The sequence below is a fragment of the Neoarius graeffei genome, chromosome 3 (genome assembly GCF_027579695.1).
Source record: "Neoarius graeffei isolate fNeoGra1 chromosome 3, fNeoGra1.pri, whole genome shotgun sequence".
NCBI lineage: Eukaryota > Metazoa > Chordata > Actinopteri > Siluriformes > Ariidae > Neoarius > Neoarius graeffei.
The window spans coordinates 48,978,675-48,998,514 of record NC_083571.1 but is presented as its reverse complement, the minus strand read 5'-3'; the positions used below and the strand labels follow the sequence as shown (position 1 = coordinate 48,998,514).

The 19,840-nt window shown below is 42.6% G+C and overlaps 1 protein-coding gene across 1 annotated transcript in view; it reads right to left on the bottom strand.

Moving 5' to 3' along the window:
• Positions 1-7,071: 7,071 nt before the first annotated feature.
• LOC132882564 (fucolectin-like) overlaps positions 7,072-19,840 on the bottom strand; it is a 56,810-nt gene continuing 44,041 nt past the window's right edge. The window contains exons 3-5 of the mRNA XM_060915657.1: positions 15,640-15,779; positions 15,448-15,539; positions 7,072-7,149 (exon numbers count right to left, since the gene is read on the bottom strand). Coding sequence (XP_060771640.1) covers positions 7,072-7,149; positions 15,448-15,539; positions 15,640-15,779 — 310 coding nt within the window. The remainder of the gene's footprint in view (positions 7,150-15,447; positions 15,540-15,639; positions 15,780-19,840) is intronic.

Sequence of the window (19,840 nt, the reverse complement as noted above, 5' to 3'; positions counted from 1 at the left end):
GACTTTAGCTCAGCATTCAACACAATCATTCCTCAGCAGCTCATTCATAAACTGGACCAGCTGGGACTCAACACCTCCCTGTGCAACTGGTCGCTGGACTTCCTGACAGGGAGACCACAGACTGTACGGGTCGGCAGTAACTCCTCCAGCACCATCACACTGAACATGGGGGCCCCCCCAAGGATGTGTGCTAAGCCCCCTCCTCTTCACTCTGCTGACCCACGACTGCACACCAACATCCAGCTCAAATCTCAACAAGTTTGCGGATGACACGACTGTGGTGGGTCTCATCAACAATAGCGATGAGACAATCTACAGGAGTGAGGTGAGCCACTTGGCCATGTGGTGCAAGGACAACAATCTCCATCTGAACGTGGAGAAGATGAAGGAGATTGTTGTGGACTTCAGGAGAGAGCACACCCAGCATGCTCCACTATCTATCGACGGTGCTGCAGTGGAGAGGATGAGCAGCACCAAGTTTCTGGATGTGCACATCTCTGAAGACCTGTCCTGGAGCAACAACACCGCATCACTGGCCAAAAAAGCCCAACAGCGTCTGTACTTCCTCCGCAAACTGAGGAGAGCAAGAGTCCCAGCCCCCATCATGCACACTTTCTACAGAGGCACCATCGAGAACATTCTGGCCAGCTGCATCACCATGTGGTACGGTGCCTGCACCGTGTCCTGCTGCAAGTCTCTGCAGCGCATCGTGTGAGCATCATTGGTGTCTATCTCCCTTCTCTAATGGATATTTATAACTCCAGCATCACCTGCAAAGCCATCAGGATTGCAGGGGACCCCACCCACCCATCTCACAGCCTCTTCAGCCTGCTGCCATCGGGGAGGAGACTGCGGAGTCTCCGGGCCAAAATCAGCAAGCTCAAGAACAGTTTCTTTCACCAGGCGGTCAGGAGGCTCAACTCCCTCCCTGTTCTGCCCCTCCTCCCCCCTCTGCCCCCTGCCACAGATTCTGCTCGCACCCCCCCGCCCCCCCTTCAGCATCTGACATGTCACCCTCACAGTTCCCACCCCCCCAAACACACACACACACACACACACACACACACACACACACACACACACACACACACATCTCATTGTTCATTAACACACTGAACTCAGGGACCGCACATCTCACTTTACCTCGCTCATTTGCACTATTCTGCAGTACCTCATCTTAACAGCTGCTAGTTTGTTTATACTGCTTATTTCAATGTTTACCTGCTATACCTCAAGTGCCCTTGACTGTTTGTTTATTTGAACCAATTTGTGTGTGTATATATATATATATATATATATATATATATATATATATATATATATATGAGTGTTTAGTCTACGTCTAGTTCAAATCTAGAGTGTTTATATTGTCTGTTTGAGTGTTTAGTCTTTGTTTAGTTCTTGTCTAGTGTTTACACTGTTTATATTGTCTGAGTGTTTAGTCTATGTCTATTTCTTCTTATCTAGTGTTTATACTGTTTATTTATACTGCTTATATTGTTTGTCTGAGTGTTTAGTCTATGTCTAGTTCCTATCTAGAGTGTTTATAGTGTTTATACTGGTCATATCGTTTGTTTGTTTTTTTCAATTATTCTATTTTTATTTTTATTTATTGCATTGCCTGTTTGCACCGTGGGTCAGAGAGGACTGAAATTTCATCTGTGCTGTATGTCGAGCATGTATAGCATATTTGACAATAAAGTTGACTTGACTTGACAGTGTAATCCTAAAAAGAGCTGCTCAGTCGCTCAGATGGCTGCCGAACTCCACCGCTGCTCCTGTTCAGTGAAGAGCGACCCTATGGTCTGAGCTGCCTGTGTGCAGGTTCGCGGCTACGAGTATGACTGCCAATGTACCCACACCTATCACTTCGTCACTTGCCTGTCACCACAGCACTTGGGGTGATGAAATGGGATGAAGGATGACTGATGACTTGCGTGATGAATTTGATTAAAGTGAGGAGTTGCGCAACGCCAATCTCATTCTCTCGTCCAAGACCATCTACATCCAGTGATGAGACAAAGTCGAGACGACTGGAGATGGAGACAGATGCAGTGGATGACCAAGATGTCCTTTTGTGCCTCATCTTGCCCTAAGCACTCCACAGTGCTCTGCTGTGACCACCTTTCTCTCCATTGAACCATAGGGTTTTGTCCACAGAGTTCGCCGAATCCAGTCTTTACACGCATAAGTAGGCAAGCCTTAAGAACTCACCGAGGTTATGAGAACCATTGGCTACCCTCACCAGGTTCTACCAGGCAGTCGAAGCCGTTGCCCAGGGTGTGGCAGTTGTTGCATGCAAACCACTACAAGGAGCCACTGGTGAAAGCTGAGTGCCAGGTGAGGACCAATTACGGACGAACTACTCTGAAGAGCATGACATGTCCTCCTGTCAGAGGTACTACCTCTCCCTGACACCTCATACACCCCTCCATAGACACAGAAGAGTATAAAAAGCATATGAAGCAATAGTACAAAGTAGCATTTAAAAAATGTACAATTAAATTAAATGTAGTCATATGTGTAGTGTATAATAAACATGATCAAAATGGAAATATGTTGCACAGAGACAGGTTTGTCCTTAGCAGCAGTAAAGTGGCATTAGAAATATTACAATGTGCCCAAAAGTGAAGAAACATGTGATTGTCCATGGGTGTCTTTGAGCTCTCAATGAGGAGTATGTCAGTATGTGGGAGGTAGTGGAGGCATGAGTGAAAGAGTGGAAGGAGTAATGACTCAATTACAGTTGAATTCAGGATCCTGTTGGCCTGCCAGTAGAAACTGTTCTTCAGCCTGCTGGTTCTCGATTGAATGACGCGGTACCTTCTGCATGATCGCAGACTGATAAACAGTCTGTGTGGTAGATGACTGCAGTATCTGCTGACTTTGTGAGCCGTCCTCAGACATTGTATATGAATGAAGTCCTGTAAAGCTGAGAGTTTGTTGCCAAGAAGGACCTTGCAGTCATGGAAGGATCAGCTGCCTACCAGACAGTTATGCATGCAGTCCAGATGCTCTCTATGGTGCATTTGTAGAAGTTGGTGAGGATTTCTTCCTTCCTGAGCCTCCACAGGAAGTAGAGTTCCTGATAAGCAGATTTCACCACTGTCTTAGTCTGAAGGGACAAAGTCAGGTCATCAGTGAGGTGCACACAATCATTTTCATTGTTTTGCTGATGCTGAGGCAGAGGTTGCTGTCATTGCACCACTAAGATAATGCTCTGACCTCATTTCTCATCTCTGTCCGTGATAAGGCCGAGGATGGTGGTGTTGTCACCAAACTTGATAATGATGGAGATTTCCAAACTCCAAATTTCAATGAAAGTCCAAAATCCAGTTGCACAGGTGAGTGAGCGATTGTAAGTCCTTGAGCTTTGCAGTTAGTTTGGCTGGGATGATGCTGCTTGCCTCAAACTGAGCATTGAGGGTCAATAGGTAGTAATTCCTCCTACTACTCAGGGAACCAAGATAGGCCCAATTGGAATAATGGTGGCGCTATACCACAAGGTTTTACATTTTGGCTCATTTCTTAGCAACTATAAATGCTAAAAGAAAAAAAATTGCACTGATTCCTTGATTTTTCTTAAGCCCAAATAACATTTATTTTCTAAAAAAAATTAGCTCCACCTATTTAGAGTTTTTTGGTAATGGGTATAATATGCAAAACATACTTTGGCAAAGTTGTCTTAAGATTTTGGGTCTATCATCACAAATTTGCTGTCAAACTACTCAATAGACTGTAATCCTGAATAATTATCAAAAACATGTTGACATTTGTAAACAGCATGGCTATTGCAATCAATTCTGTAAAATCGGTGCTTAATATCCTTAAAAAAAATTCATGAGTGCTTCCATGGATTTGCACATAAGTGTAAAAGAACCGATTCTCAGGAACTGTAAGTCCAGTCAAGCTGAAATTTGGTATGGTACATATATGTGCTAATCTGTAATTGGATTCTCATGATGACCTAATTACTGAGGGGGGAGAAAAAAGATTGCCGTCACCAGCCAATCAGTTATCAGCAGATATTTGAAAAAGTTCTGATGAAGCTATTGTCAGAAAACTTGAATGGTAGGTTCAGGGCGGGACCTGATGCAATATTAGTTCATGTTTATAGGGGTCAGAGTTAAGTTCAAATCGCTATTTCTCAAGAACCAAAATTTCAATTGAGCTGAAAGTTGGTGTGCTCAAGCTTTCTGCTAAGCTACAACTAAATTACTTCAACAGGTTTTCAGCAGGTAGGTTACACACCTAGCACTGAGCTATCATGAAAAAAAAAGTGATAAGTATGTTCATGTCAGGACGATTCATTGTTCTATGTATCTTGACAACTACTGGCTACTTGGGGTGCTATGTGCAAGGAGAGCTTGGAACCTGCCAATTGCTATTTATTTATTATATACACACATACACAGAGTGGTGCTTGAAAGTTTGTGAACCCTTTAGAATTTTCTATATTTCTGCATAAATATGGCCTAAAACATCATCCGATTTTCATACAAGTCCTAAAAGTAGATAAAGAGAACCCAGTTAAACAAATAATACAAAAATATTATACTTGGTTATTTATTTATTGAGGAAAATCATCCAATATTACATATGTGAGTGGCAAAAGTATGTGAACCTTTGGTTTCAGTATGTGGTGTGACCCCCTTGTGCAGCAATAACTGCAACTAAATGTTTCTGGTAACTGTAGATCAGTCCTGCACACTGGTTTAGAGGAATTTTAGCCCATTCCTCCGTACAGAACAGCTTCAACTCTGGGATGTTGGTGGGTTTCCTCACATGAACTGCTCACTTCAGGTCCTTCCACAACATTCCGATTGGATTAAGGTCAGGACTTTGATTTGGCTATTCCAAAACATTAACCTTATTCTTCTTTAACCATTCTTTGGTAGAACGACTTGTGTGCTTAGGGTCGTTGTCTTGCTGCATGACCCACCTTCTCTTGAGATTCAGTTCATTGACAGATGTTCTGACATTTTCCTTTAGAATTTGCTGGTGTAATTCAGAATTCATTGTTCCATCAATGATGACAAGCTGTCCGGGCCCAGATGCAGCAAAACAGACCCAAACAATGATACTACCACCATCATGTTTCACAGATGGGATAAGGTTCTTATGCTGGAATGCAGGGTTTTCCTTTCTCCAAACATAATGCTTCTCATTTAAACCAAAAAGTTCTATTTTGGTCTCATCCATCCACAAAACATTTTCCAATAGCCTTCTGGCTTGTACACGTGATCTTTATCAAACTGCAGATGAGCAGCAATGTTCTTTTTGGAGAGCAGTGGCTTTCTCCTTGCAACCCTGCCATGCACACCATTGTTATTCAGTGTTCTCCTGATTGTGGACTCATGAACATTAACATTAGCCAATGTGAGAGAGGCCTTCAGTTGCTTAGAAGTTTGTGACCTTTGTGACCTTGCCGACTATTACACACCTCGCTCTTTGAGTGATCTTTGTTGGTTGACCACTCCTAGGGAGGGTAACAATGGTCTTGAATTTCCTCCATTTGTACACAATCTGTCTGACTGTGGATTGGTGGAGTCCAAACTCTTTAGAGATGGTTTTGTAACCTTTTCCAGCCTGATGAGCATCAACAACGCTTTTTCTGAGGTCCTCAAAAATCTCCTTTGTTCGTGCCATGATACACTTCCACAAACATGTCTTGTGAAGATCAGACTTTGATAGATCCCTGTTCTTTAAATAAAACAGGGTGCCCACTCACACCTGATCATCACCCCATTGATTGAAAACACCTGACTCTAATTTCACCTACAAATGAACTGCTAATCCTAGAGGTCACATACTTTTGCCGCTCATAGATATGTAATATTGGATCATTTTCCTTAATAAATAAATGACCAAGTATAATATTTTTGTCTCATTTGTTTAACTGGGTTCTCTTTATCTACTTTTAGGACTTATGTGAAAATCTGATGATGTTTTAGGTCATATTTATGCAGAAATATAGAAAATTCTAAAGAGTTCACAAACTTTCAAGCACCACTGTGTGTGTGTATATATATATATATATATATATATATATATATATATATATATATATATATATATATCATAATATGGCATGCCGTTCAGGAAATTAATCTTTGAATATATTGAATGAAAGGCGGCACGGTGGTGTAGTGGTTAGCGCTGTCGCCTCACAGCAAGAAGGTCCGGGTTCAAGCCCCGTGGCTGGCGAGGGCCTTTCTGTGTGGAGTTTGCATGTTCTCCCCGTGTCCGCGTGGGTTTCCTCCGGGTGCTCCGGTTTCCCCCACAGTCCAAAGACATGCAGGTTAGGTTAACTGGTGACTCTAAATTGACCGTAGGTGTGAATGTGAGTGTGAATGGTTGTCTGTGTCTATGTGTCAGCCCTGTGATGACCTGGCCACTTGTCCAGGGTGTACCCCGCCTTTCGCCCGTAGTCAGCTGGGATAGGCTCCAGCTTGCCTGCGACCCTGTAGAACAGGATAAAGCGGCTAGAGATAATGAGATGAGATGAGATATTGAATGAAACTTTGAATATATGGAATGAAACTTTGTATTCTGCCCCCGCTCCCACAGCTCGGCAGATAGACAACAGGTCCCAAGAAAAACTCTGACTCAGAGGAGAGTATTAGAGTATATTGAGAAACGCTGTAAAACTCGACAAACAAAATTTACAAATTAGTTTTATATACAGAAAATACCGTTATACAAATAATATGATCCACGAGGGAAATGACTGTAACCGTAGCTTCGTTGCACATAAAAGAAGTAAACACTAATAAAACCACAAGCATTCGCCAGAGTGTTAACAATGTCTTTATTGTTTAAAATAGCCGCAACCAAATCCCGAGCCGACTGACTCATTTTTGCTGCAGGACGGCGGCATTGCCTTCATGACGTCAGCCAAGTTTCATTCTATATATTCAGAGTTTCATTCCATATATTCAAAGATTAATTTCCTGAACGTTTCATTCAATATATTCAAAGATTAATTTCCTGAATGGCATATATACCCAGTATATAAAACACACACACACATTAGTAGGAGGAGGATTCTTCTAATTTTTCTTACCTTTTTTAAGTTTCTTTTTCCAGTTCTGGTTCCTTTGTCCAACTAAGATGAAATATTGATGACGGGAGATTGGCAGATTTCATCTGTGGAGAAAATTATCATGATGTGCTCTGCAATACATCATTTGGAGTATATACAATTATATATATATATATATATATATATATATATATATATATATATATATATATATATATATATATATATATAAATAAATAGACCCCTTCGTATGTTTGTAAACAAACTGACCGTTGCCAGGATGCGCGCGCAGCCTGGACCCAAAAACAATGGCGCTGCCCATAGACCAGCATTATGAGCTGTCAGATTATGCAAAACAATTGTCGTTACAAGATCGAGAATGCTACATAAATAAGTTAACTCTAACAAGTGGACATCGCCTACCGGATCCGTATTTAATTAGAGTGGACGGACGATGTTAGTAAGTTCCCTGGTATACAATGGCCAGATATATACTCGTACCTTATTGACAAGACTTCAGTGTACACCCACGAAAAACTTCGTGCCTACAAGTCTTTAGACGCATATGATTATGTTATGTGCGGGCATGTACAACTTGATCAACAATGGGACATTCATATTCATTTTGTTTTAATCAAATTATGCCAGTGATGTGATGGCAATGTGGCTTTAGCTACAACAGCAAATACCAACACTAAACAGCAATTTGCAGGAGGTAATGGCATGAAAGGAATGATAGTGTAAAGAGTGCAGCTAAGAGAAATCAGAGCTGCGTAAAAAGCGAGAGGCAGAGATTGAAATGAAACTGAACGGGGCGGGAGCTAGGTTAGAGCAGTCAACGTAAGTTGGCATTTAGAGTGAGGGCACACAATTTCACCTTTCCATCCTTGCTTTAAAATTGTGATTTTCGGAATACACAAATAATGATGGCACAAAATCTGGACTGCTTGAGTCAAGCGAGACCTCTCCTACAAACAAAATTGCATGCAAAGCTAAGTTAACATGCTAACAATATTCATTACATTGTGTAACTATGACCCAGCTAATCAGACAAACGTTACCAAAGTATTTTGCTACATCAATAAATGAAGACTAGAAAGAATAAAAAAAGAAAGATTTAATAAATAGCCTGATCTTACCTGTGATGAAGTGGGCGCTGCAAACCCGCGCATTTTTGATGGTGCTTTCATCCCAGTCTACACGTTTGATGGCTTGTAGCCATAGACGTCGGCGATTTTTTTGGAATGGGTGAGATCCTGCTGGAATTCTGAACATTTTAACCCCATCACTGCTACGATTCTGACACCCGACAACACAACAACTAAGCATTTCTGAGTCTTTTTTGGGTCCAGGCTGCGCGCGCAATTTCCGCTTACGTATGAATGACGTTTACTGCGAAGGGGTCTATACACACACACAATTACTGACTTCAGCTCATGTGATGGCATGTTTTTCTGATTCCATCTACTCTGTAAAAGAGGACTACCACTGGATCATCACTGACAAAATACTAACCTCGCTTCCAAAAAAGTTGGGATATTTTCCAAAATGCAATAAAAACAAAATTCTGTCATTTATTAATTCACATTTAATTCACCTTTTTTCCAGAAAAAGTTGGAACAGAGGCATTATTATCATTATATTATGTCACCTTTCCTTTTAATAACCCATTTTAATCATATTGGATTTGAGGATACTAATTGTTGCAGTTTTACAATTGGAATATTTGTCCATTCTTGGTTGATACAAGACTTTAGCTGCTCAACAGTCTGTGGTCACTGTTGTCTGATTCTCCTCTTCTTGATACGCCGCACATTTTCAATAGGAGACAGAGCATAATCAGGCCTGGTATTCTCCTATTCAAATAAGCATGGACTTCCCAGGAGGAGATGTTGCCTTGATGAATATGTCTCTCTAAAATCCCAGTATATGCCCCAATATATCAATGGTACATTTACTCACATGCAAGCCACCCACGCTGTGGGCAATGATGCACCCCATACCATCACCGATGCTGGCTTTTGCACCTTTCTCTGATAACAAATTGGATGATCATGTTCACCTTTGACACTGAGAACTTGACATCCAGTTTTCCCAAAAACAAGCTGAAATGTGGACTCATCTGACCACAGCACACATTTCTGCTGTCTTTCAGTCCATCTGAGATGAGTTGGGGCTCAGAAAAATCAGCAGCATTTCTGCATAGAATTGATGAATAGCTTCCTTCTTGCATAATACAATTTCAGGTTGCATTTCTGGATGCAGCGGCAAACTGTGTTAAGTGACAATGGTTTTCCAAAGTACTCCCAAGCTCATGCAACTATATTTATAACATTAGCCTGACTGTTTCTCAGGCAGTGTTGCATGAGGGCTTGAACATCACGCACATTCAACAGTCATTTCCAACCTTGCCCTTTCCACACTGAGATGTCTCTGAATTCCCTGAATCTTTTCAAAATATTGTGTACTATAGACTTGAGTTCTTGCAAACATATTCATCCCCCTTGGTGTTTGTCCTGTTTTTTTTTCCACATTACAAGATAGAATGAAAATGGATTTTTGGAGGGTGAGCACCATTTGATTGACATAACACGTCTACCACTTTAAATGTGCAAATTGTTGTTTTATTGTGGCACAAGCAATAATTAAGATGAAAAAAAAACAGAAATCTGGAGTGTGCATAGGTATTCGCCCCCTTTTTTATGAAACCCCTAAATAAGAGCTGGTCCAACCAATTCACTTCATCTCATCTCATTCTCATCATCTCTAGCCGCTTTATCCTTCTACAGGGTCACAGGCAAGCTGGAGCCTATCTCAGCTGACTACGGGCGAAAGGCGGGGTACACCCTGGACAAGTCACCAGGTCATCACAGGGCTGACACATAGACACAGACAACCATTCACACTCACATTCACACCTATGGTCAATTTAGAGTCACCAGTTAACCTAACCTGCATGTCTTTGGACTGTGGGGGAAACCGGAGCACCCGGAGGAAACCCACGCGGACACGGGAAGGACATGCAAACTCCGCACAGAAAGGCCCTCGCCGGCCACGGGGCTAGAACCCAGAACCTTCTTGCTGTGAGGCGACAGCGCTAACCACTACACCACCATGCCGCCCAATTCACTTCATAAGTCACATAATTAGTTGATTAAGATCCACCTGTGTGCAATCAAAGTGTCACATGATCTGTCACATGATGTCTGTATAAATCAACCTGTTCTGGAAGGACCCTGACTCTGCAACACTCCTAAGCAAGCAACATGAAAACAAAAGAGCCTCCAAACAGGTCCGAGACAAAGTTGTGAAGTATAGATCAGGGTTGGGTTATAAAAACATATCCCAAACTTTGAATACCCCAAAGAGCACCATTAAATCCATTATAGCAAAATGGAAAGAATATGGCACCACTACAAACCTGACAAGAGAAGGCCGCCCACCAAAACTTACAGACCAGGCAAGGAGGGCATTAATCAGAGATGCAACAAAGACACCAAAGATAACACTGAAGGAGCTGCAAAGATCCACAGCGGAGATGGGCGTATCTGTCCATAGGACCATTTTAAAGCTCATAGGCAATGGTTTTAATTTTATGCACATTTGAAACTTTATATGTTAAACCCTCTCTAATTTTCTTCTGGCCCCAAGAAGTATTGTTAATAAGTAATAATTAAAATAGGTTAGCGTTGATCCTGGTGAATTTCTGTTCGGCTATTTTCGTGACTACTCGGCGCGTGACGTCATTTAAGCTAAACAATCCACTTGAGTTGAGTCCACTTCCATTTACTTGCATTGCCATTCAGCTTGAGTGCAAACGTGCATTCGGGAATTTCCAAAGAAAAACCATGCCTTATTGTTGTGCAGTGAACTGTAACAATGGGACTGGTTCAGGAAGAAATTTTTACCTTTTCTGAGAGAGAAGAGGCAGAGAGAGTGGATTGGCTTTTTCTGAAAGAGGAGAAGAGGTGGAGTGAGAGGATTGGCTTTTTCCGAAAAAGGAGAAGAGACGGAGCGAGTGGGTTGGCTTTTTCCGAAAGAGGAGACGATGCCGAGAGAGTGGATTGTCCGTGTGAAACCAGAGGGTTGTTTTTTTCCGGAAGAGGAGACGAGGCAGAGAGAGTAGATTGTGTGCGTGAAACAAAATCAAGCAGTCAAAGAAGAAACGGACCAGCAACGCTCAAGCAAAAAGGAGAAGATTGGAGGTAAACATTTTTATTTTTGCTTGCAATTGACAAGTCAAGAATCCTGAGGGATCCTGTACAATCATTGTGGAAATGAGACAAAGGGATATTTCCTCGCTTAGAGTAGGCTATAAATAGTATAATGCCGCGGATGGCAGGCTAAGTGGCCTACCAGCGCACTGTCCAGTAATCGTTACCTATATCCACTAGGGAGGGCGGTTTAATTATTCTTCAAAAGGGCTCTTATTTAGTATTACGACGAAAGTAGGAATTTATCATAATTACCAGGATAAATCATTTGGGCGTGAGTCTTGTTGAGGTCCAGGGTCACCGCAATCAGAGTTGGACGAGTCACTGTCTGATTCCGAGGCTGCGCGGTCAAACCAGTGAGCCACATTCACCAATTGCTTCGCAACGGCCATAGGTTGATACATATATGGTTTCACCTCTCGATATTTAATTTGGAGAGTTCCTACTTCAAAATCGCTATCGCTTTCAGACATTTTACACAACCTCTCACGACCAAAGTCTGTACACTTGTGCTTGGTTCGCAAGTAAACACAGAGCTGCTCCCAGTCTGTTTGGCTTAAATGGTGTCACGACAACTGCCCCCTGGCGGTAAAAATGCGCAAAAGTGAGATGTAAACAAACCTTTGGAAATTGGGCAAAACAGTATATTTTAACCATTTTATTACATTTTAGGGTGGAAATTAGACACTAGTAAAAAAAGATTGAATTCGCTTTTTTGGGTCGTTCTTCTAGACAATAAAGTTGATATTCTACGTTTCACCTCTGACCGTTGCCTATGACCTTTAAGCCATACATTCCACAGACTGGGGCTTTATGGAAGAGTGGCACAGGCGATTGCTCTAAGACAACGAGGGAGGCTCAGCCTCCTCTAAAAATGACGAACATCGTGTAGGATGAATTGTGCTAGGCTTATGTTATAGCCGACCTTATAACATTGCTATTTCAGATCCAGAATCATAGAAATATGTGCTCAACCCAACTACAGTGCGAAATCATTCCGTTATAACTTTCCCCAGTTCGCCTAATGTGTGCGTGAGTTTTTCCCCCTCGTAACAGCGCGATGCAGCCCAGCCTCAGTGCACTTCAATGGCATTTGGGAGCGATGCACTTTTCAATCTCAAAATGCAAGACGGTTATTGGACAAATACTGCGAAAACGTCCGCCCACGGAGTCTCACGGACTCCCAGCCTCAGTGGACTTCAACGGCATTTGGGAGCTATGCGCTTTTCAATCTCAAAATGCAAGACGGTTATTGGACAAATACTGCGAAAATACCCGCCCACGGACTCCGAGCCTCACAGTGGGAGGGACATGGCAAAGCTTTCCGCGAGGAGACTGGTGATTGGTGAAAGCGGCCGGATATTTTCTTTGATTGACAGCTCGTTTCAAATATAGACAGGCAGCAGTGAATTTCAGTTCAGTCCCATGCGGATTCGCAAGTGCTGTGGTGTATTGTAAGAGATCAGCTTACATTTCGATTTCATTCATTACATACGGTTTCTACCAGCTTTTTTAGTTTGTATATATTTTCATTATAAATAAAGTGTAAATATAGTGTTGTCAAGTTTGCTATCTTAGTTCCAGAAATTTCGTTTATTTGAGTGACTGAACTTGAACTTGAGGGGGCTAGTCAGCTAGCAAGAAAGCTGCGCACGGATGCCAAGCATTGCTGATTTACAGTAATTTTGGCGAAGCCATTTGCCAGTCTTCCTTTTGAGGAAAAAATTAAAATTAAAGAGCAGGGTAGACCAATGCCTCAAATTGACTTGGTGAAAAAGGTAGGGAATAATACTCGTTCCTTTCAGCTCTCCTGGTATGAGAAAGTGAATTGGTTAACAGCAAGTGACCCACATCAACAACAGTAAATAGGCTACTTTAGTAATATGTCATGGATCGACCAAAAATATAGAATCTATTTAAAATGTTTATGCTGAGTATATTATATTGGAATATATATTTTTTCTGGATATGAATTAAACACAGCTACAATTTGGAAAACATTTTTAAACAAAAACACAGCCGAGAACATTTCACACTACAGACCTGGATTAAAAGTAAAGGGTTATCAAAATTGTCAATAAAACATTTCTCAGTCAAAATAAGTAAAATATAGGGAAAGTGTCATTGAATGAAATGTGTGGCACCCAGCTCTATGTTTGGCTCCCCAAGGTCAGTGCTTGTGCCTATTCCAGAACACTCTGCTGTTACTGCTGAGGTTCCTGACAAAGAGCTGCTTTCAATAATGATCAATTTTTAAACAACATGCCACAATTTTAAAATATAAAATGTTAAAATATACCCCCCCCAACACCACCATCATGTATATTGGACAGTAGGCTAATGGGGCAAAAGAACCTGTTATTTCACAGTTTGTGACCCTGCCAACAATCAGCCAGCTCAGAGGCAAGAGTATGGGCAAAATTGATGTGTTTTTTCTTTTTTCTTTTAAAATCTGGAAATATAGTAACCGACCAGCCTCCCCTGTTTGAAAGACTACCAGCCGCCACTGAAGAGTGGCCAGTAAAGAGCCATTGCTAAAAGAAAAAAAAAAAGAAAACACGTTTGGAGTTTGCCCAACAGCATGTGGCAGACTTCTCAAACACATGGAAGAAGATTCTCTGGTCAAATGAGACTAAAATTGAACTTTTTGTTTATGGGAAATGCCATATGTGGCGCAAACCAAACACTTCCCATCACCCTGAGAACACCATTCCTACAGTGAAGCATGGTGATCGCAGCATCATGCTGTAAGGATATTTTTCATCTGCAGGGACAGGAAAGCTGGCCAGGATTGAAGGAAAGATGGATGGCACTAAATATAGGGCAATTCTGGAGGAAAACCTGTTTGAGTCGGCCAGAGGTTTGAGACTGGGACGAAGGTTCACATTCCAGCAGGGCAATGACCTTAAACATACTGCTAAAGCTACACTGGAGTGGTTTAAAGGGAAACATTTAAATGTCTTGGAATGGCCTAATCAAAGCCCAGACCTCAATCCAATTGAGAATCTGTGGCATAACTTGAAGATTGATGTACACCAATACAACCCATCTAACTTGAAGGAGTTGGAGCAGTTTTGCCTTGAGGAATGGGCAAAAATCCCAGTGGCTGGATGTGCTAAGCTAATAGAGACATACCCCAAGAGACTTGCAGCTGTAATTGCAGCAAAAGGTGACTCTAAAATGTATTGACTTCTTTTTTTTTTCTGTGTGTGTGTGTGTGTGTGTGTGAATACCTATGCACACTCCAGATTTCTTTTTTTAAAATCTTAATTACTGTTTGTGTCATAATAAAACAACAATTTTCACCTTTAAAGTTGTAGGCCTATTGTGTAAATCAAATGGTGCTAACCCCTCAAAAATATATTTTAATTCCAGCTTGTAATGTGACAAAACAGGACAAACATGAAGGGGAATTAATAGTTTTGCAAGACACTGTAAAACACCTAAATGTTTTGCATCGAGAAATGTTCTTTTTGAATTGATTAAGAATTCTCTCAAGAATTTTGGGACAAAGGAGTGATCCACAACACATCCTTGCTTGCAAAGACTGAACCTTTGGTGCATGCTCCTTTTATACTCAATCATGTGGCCAGTTAACCTGCTTATTGTGGAATCTTTGAAAATGGTGTCACTTGAATATCCTACAAACTTTTCAGTCTTATTTTGCCTCTATCCCAACTTTGTGTGTGTGTGTGTGTGTGTGTGTGTGTGTGTGTGTGTGTGTTGTGGGCATCAAATTCTAACTTTGTTGATATTTACAAAATACAATTAAGTTGTTCAGTAAAACTACTGAAAATATTTTCTTTGTAATATTGTCAGTTAAATAAAGGCACACGTGAATTAATAAATCACAATTTTTTGTTTTTATTGGATTTTGGAAAATATCCCAACTTTTCTTGAAATGGGGTTCGTATATTATTTGGGTGGTGAACCATTATCAACACAGCTATGACACTAATGTGGTGGATTGTTTGCATGTCACTGGTATGTGTGGAACAAGTGCAGGAGTAGCAATGGGTTGGGCAACTGCAGCATTGAGAAATAGTTAAAAGTTAAATGTTAACCAGTGAAAAGTGAGCCCCTTTCTACAGATAGAGGATGGGCAACAAGCTGTGTAGCTCACACAGAGACTACAATCAGTAACGGTCAATGTGTACATTTTGAGTGTGCATTCTCACAAACCCCCACCTTGTGAAGAACTTTATCCCTCATGTCAGAGTTGGTGAGATCCTCACTGCTGTTAAATTTTAATCTCAGAAGTGCCATCTTAATCGCAGGCACTACAAAAAAAGTCAGCAATGCTGATATTTAGCAACTGTTGTGAAACTTATTTTGACTTAAAATTTATATTAAATTGTGAATTAAATATAAAAGTGTGACCTGGAAACCCATACACTTCAACTTCACAGAGTGAGAGAAACTGGGCAATCTTGGGAATGATGACATTCACGTAACGACCCCTCATATTGCAGGTGTAATTTTTAGTGCCACCATCAGGGATGCTAGCAATAACAACACATCTGCAGAAAGAAAAATAAGACTACTGCATCTCAAACAATGAGAATGTCATAAAAAAGTTCAATGTTTTCCATCAGTTACTGAAGAAAGTGAATAATATATTCTAGATTCATTGCATACATACTAAAATGATTCAAGCATTTTTCTATTTTAATTTTGATAATTATGGCCTACAGCGGGTGACATATGCCGCTTTTCCACTACAAACGCGGCTGAGTCGGGCTGAGCCGTGCCGTGCTGAGTTGGGCTGAGTCGAGCTGAGCGGGGCTGTTGGAGTTGCATTTCGACTACCACCGTGCTGAACCGTGCTGGCTGGAAGTGGGTGGACACATTGGGTGGAGTTAGCGAAAGTGGGTGGACGTCACGTGATGTCGTTAAGCGGCGCAAACAGTGACATCAGTGATCTTTTAAGCGGTAGTCTCACGACCCGGATAGTAAACAATAAACATGGAGGACATGGAGTCGTTAGTGTTGCTGGTCTTGGTGCTGTGGCTTGTTGTCACCGACAACGGCAACAGATACTGGCAAGAGCGTATAGATGAGGCGAGGCGCATAAGGCTCCAGAAATTCTCGTAATTCGTAATTCTTCTTCTTCCGGGTTTACGGTGTTTACAGATCCCAGCGTGCTCGCGGGGCGTGTGTGGGCGTGTGAGGACACTCCTCCTCACCAATCAGTGCACAGGGGAGTGTCTGCTCACGCCTCCAGCATCACTCAGCTAGGTTTGGCTCGCTTCAGCCCCACTCCAAAACCGTGCGAGTTTTGGGTGCTAAGCAGGGCTGAAGCAAGCTGAGTCGTGCTGTTTTGAGATAGTCGAAACGCGAGCCGTGTCGGGCTGAAGTGAGCTGAAAAAGGGTAGTGGAAAAGGGCCAATAGTGGTGCAGTATTTAACACTGTCAATTCACAGCCTGTGAACATGTGTGTGGAGTCTGCATGTTCTCCCTGTGCCTGCATGGGTTTCAAACACTGTTCAAAGACGTGGATTTGGCAAAAATACCCAGCCACTGGGGTTGTACAACCCAATGCATACTTAGTGCTCCTCCCAAACCCGAACAGATTGGAGAGGGTTGTGTCAGGAAGGGCATCTGGTGTAAAAACCTATGCCAAATCAAATATATGGAGCATGATGACCTGTTGTGGTGACCCCTAATGGGAGCAGTCAACACAAGAAAAAAAATTGTGGCCTACAGCTAAAAAAATCTCAAAATATTTGAGTATTTTATTTGGAGTTTGAGTTAAACAGTATAAATACTGTGTATCTCTTGGTCTAGTTCAGTACATGTAACCACAATCATGGGGAAGACTGCTGACTTGACAGTTGTCCAGAAGACAATCATCAACACCCTCCACAAGAAAGGAAAAACACAGATTTATATGAAATACTCCACCAATCCACCATGGGCGGCATGGTGGTGTAGTGGTTAGCATGGTCACCTCACAGCAAGAAGGTTCTGGGTTCAAACCCAGCGTCCTTTCTGTGTGGAGTTTGCATGTTCTCCTCATGTCTGCATGGGTTTCCTCTGGGTGCTCCAGTTTCCCCCACAATCCAAAGACATGCAGTTAGGTTGACGTGGGGCGGCCTTGGGCTGAGGTGCCCTTGAGCAAGGCACCTGACCCCTGACTGCTCCCCGGGTGCTCTGGTGTGGCTGCCCACTGCTCTGGCTGTGTACGCGTGTGTGTTCACTGCTTCAGGTGGGTTAAATGCAGAGGATGAATTTCACTGTGCTTGAAGTGTGCATGTGACAAATAAAGGTTTCTTCTTAGAAGGTCATTGCTAAAAAGGCTGGCTGGAAAAAGTGCACAAGCAATAGGGATGAGTGCAGCCTTGAGAGGACTGTCAAGAAACACCCGACCCAAAAATACAGATGAGCTGAAGGCCGCTATCAAAGCAACTTGGGCTTCAGTAACACCTAGCAGTGCCACAGGCTGATCGCCTCCATGCCACACCGCATTGGTAAAGAAGCCCCAACCCAGTATTGACTGTATAAATGAACACACTTTTCAGAAGTTGGACATTTCTGTATTGTAAATCATTTTGAGATTGATCTTAGGAAATATTCTAATAATTTGAGAAACTGAATTTCTGATTTCCATGAGCTGTCATCCATAATCATCAAAATAATTTAAAAAAATGCTTGAAATATTTCAGTTGACATATGGTATAATGGATACAGAATACAGTGGTGCTTGAAAGTTTGTGAACCCTTTAGAATTTTCTATATATCTGCATAATATGACCTAAAACATTATCAGATTTTCACACAAATCCTAAAAGTAGATAAAGAGAACCCAGTTAAACAAATGAGAAAAAAATTATACTTAGTCATTTATTTATTGAAGAAAATGATCCAATATTACATATTATATACATTTTTATATATATTTTTTCAAGATGGTGGCGCGTACACACGCAGCGGCTCCTCTCTGTCCTGACAGAACAGTGTTTTTGTGTTTTTTGTGTTTTAAAACAGTGTGTATCTGTTCGTCTTTGTCACGTCCATCAGTCTCAAGGCGCACATACTCCCGTGAATTTCTGCTCGACATCCGCAGAACTATATTCACGGATATAAATCCAGCGGACGCGGAAGTGCTATGCGGCTACGGTTTGCTCCGGAGGTCTGCTCAATCACCGACCACCACTCCTGCATCCAGCCCACAGTGGAAGCGCCACAGGTGGAACATGCAGAAGCAGAAAAGGGGCAAGCGCGGAGGTATTCGGGCTAGGCTAGCGGCTAGCCCTCACCGGCCGGCTAGCCCTACCATCACTCTGGCCAACGTATGCTCGCTGGACAACAAGCTGGATTATGTCTGCCTGCTCCGCTCATCTTCCAAGTCTGTGAGTGAGTGTTGTGTCCTTGTGTTTGTGGAAACATGGCTTAACGACAGCGTCCCGGACTGTGCCATTCAGGTAGCCTGGCTAACATGCTACCGGTCAGACAGAGTGCTAGCCGAGGGGGGGGGGGAGACTCGCGGCGGAGGACTCTGTGTTTACATCAGTGATGCCTGGTGCCACGATGCTGTCGTGGTCTGCAAACACTGCTCACCACTGGTGGAGTTTATGATAATTAAGTGCCAGCCATTCTACCTGCCGAGGGGATTTACAGCCATATTGCTGGTAGCAATATACATCCCTCCCAGCTCCAATAACAACAGGAGTGAAGCACTGAATGAACTCTATCAGCACATCAGTGAGCAGCAGACAGCCCACCCAGATGCTTTCCTCATCCTGGCTGGGGATTTCAATCATGCAAACCCCAAGAGCATGTTTCCAAAACTCTATGGACATATCAACTTTCCCACACGTGGAAACAATACTCAGGACAATGTTTACACCATCCACAAAGACGCCTACAAAGCCCTATCCCTCCCACACCTTGGGGCCTCAGATCACTCCACTGTTATGCTAATGCCAGCATACAGGCCGCTGGTTAAAGTCACCAAACCAGCTAAAAAGCAGATACATGTGTGGCCAGAGGGGTCCTCAGAGGCACTCCAGGACTGTTTTTCGACCACTGACTGGAGCATGTTCAGACAGGTGGCCACCTACAACAATTCCACAGATCTACAAGAGTACACGGAGACCGTCACTGCCTACATGAGGAAGTGCATGGACGATGTTACAGTCACCAGAACCATCTCCATTCGGGCCAATCAGAAACCATGGCTGACAGGGGAAGTCCACAGGCTCCTGAGGGCTCGGAACACCACCTTCAGAGCTGGGGATGAGGTGGGCCTGAGGACAGCTAGAGCCAACCTGTCACGAGGCATCAGGGTGGCCAAGAAACAGTATTCAAAGTACATTGCTGACTATTTCAATGACAGCAGAGACACCAGGAACATGTGGCAGGGGATTCAGACCATCACAGATTACAAGCCCTCGCCGCTGACCTGTGACTACTCCATGTCTCTGCTGAATCAGTTGAATGACTTATTCGCTCACATTGAGGCAGACAATAGTACCACAGCAAAGAAAACCCCACCACCTCCTGGTGACCAGGTGTTGATGCTGTCCCCAGACAGCGTGAGGAGAGCTCTCAGGATGTACGGAAAGCCCCGGGTCCTGAT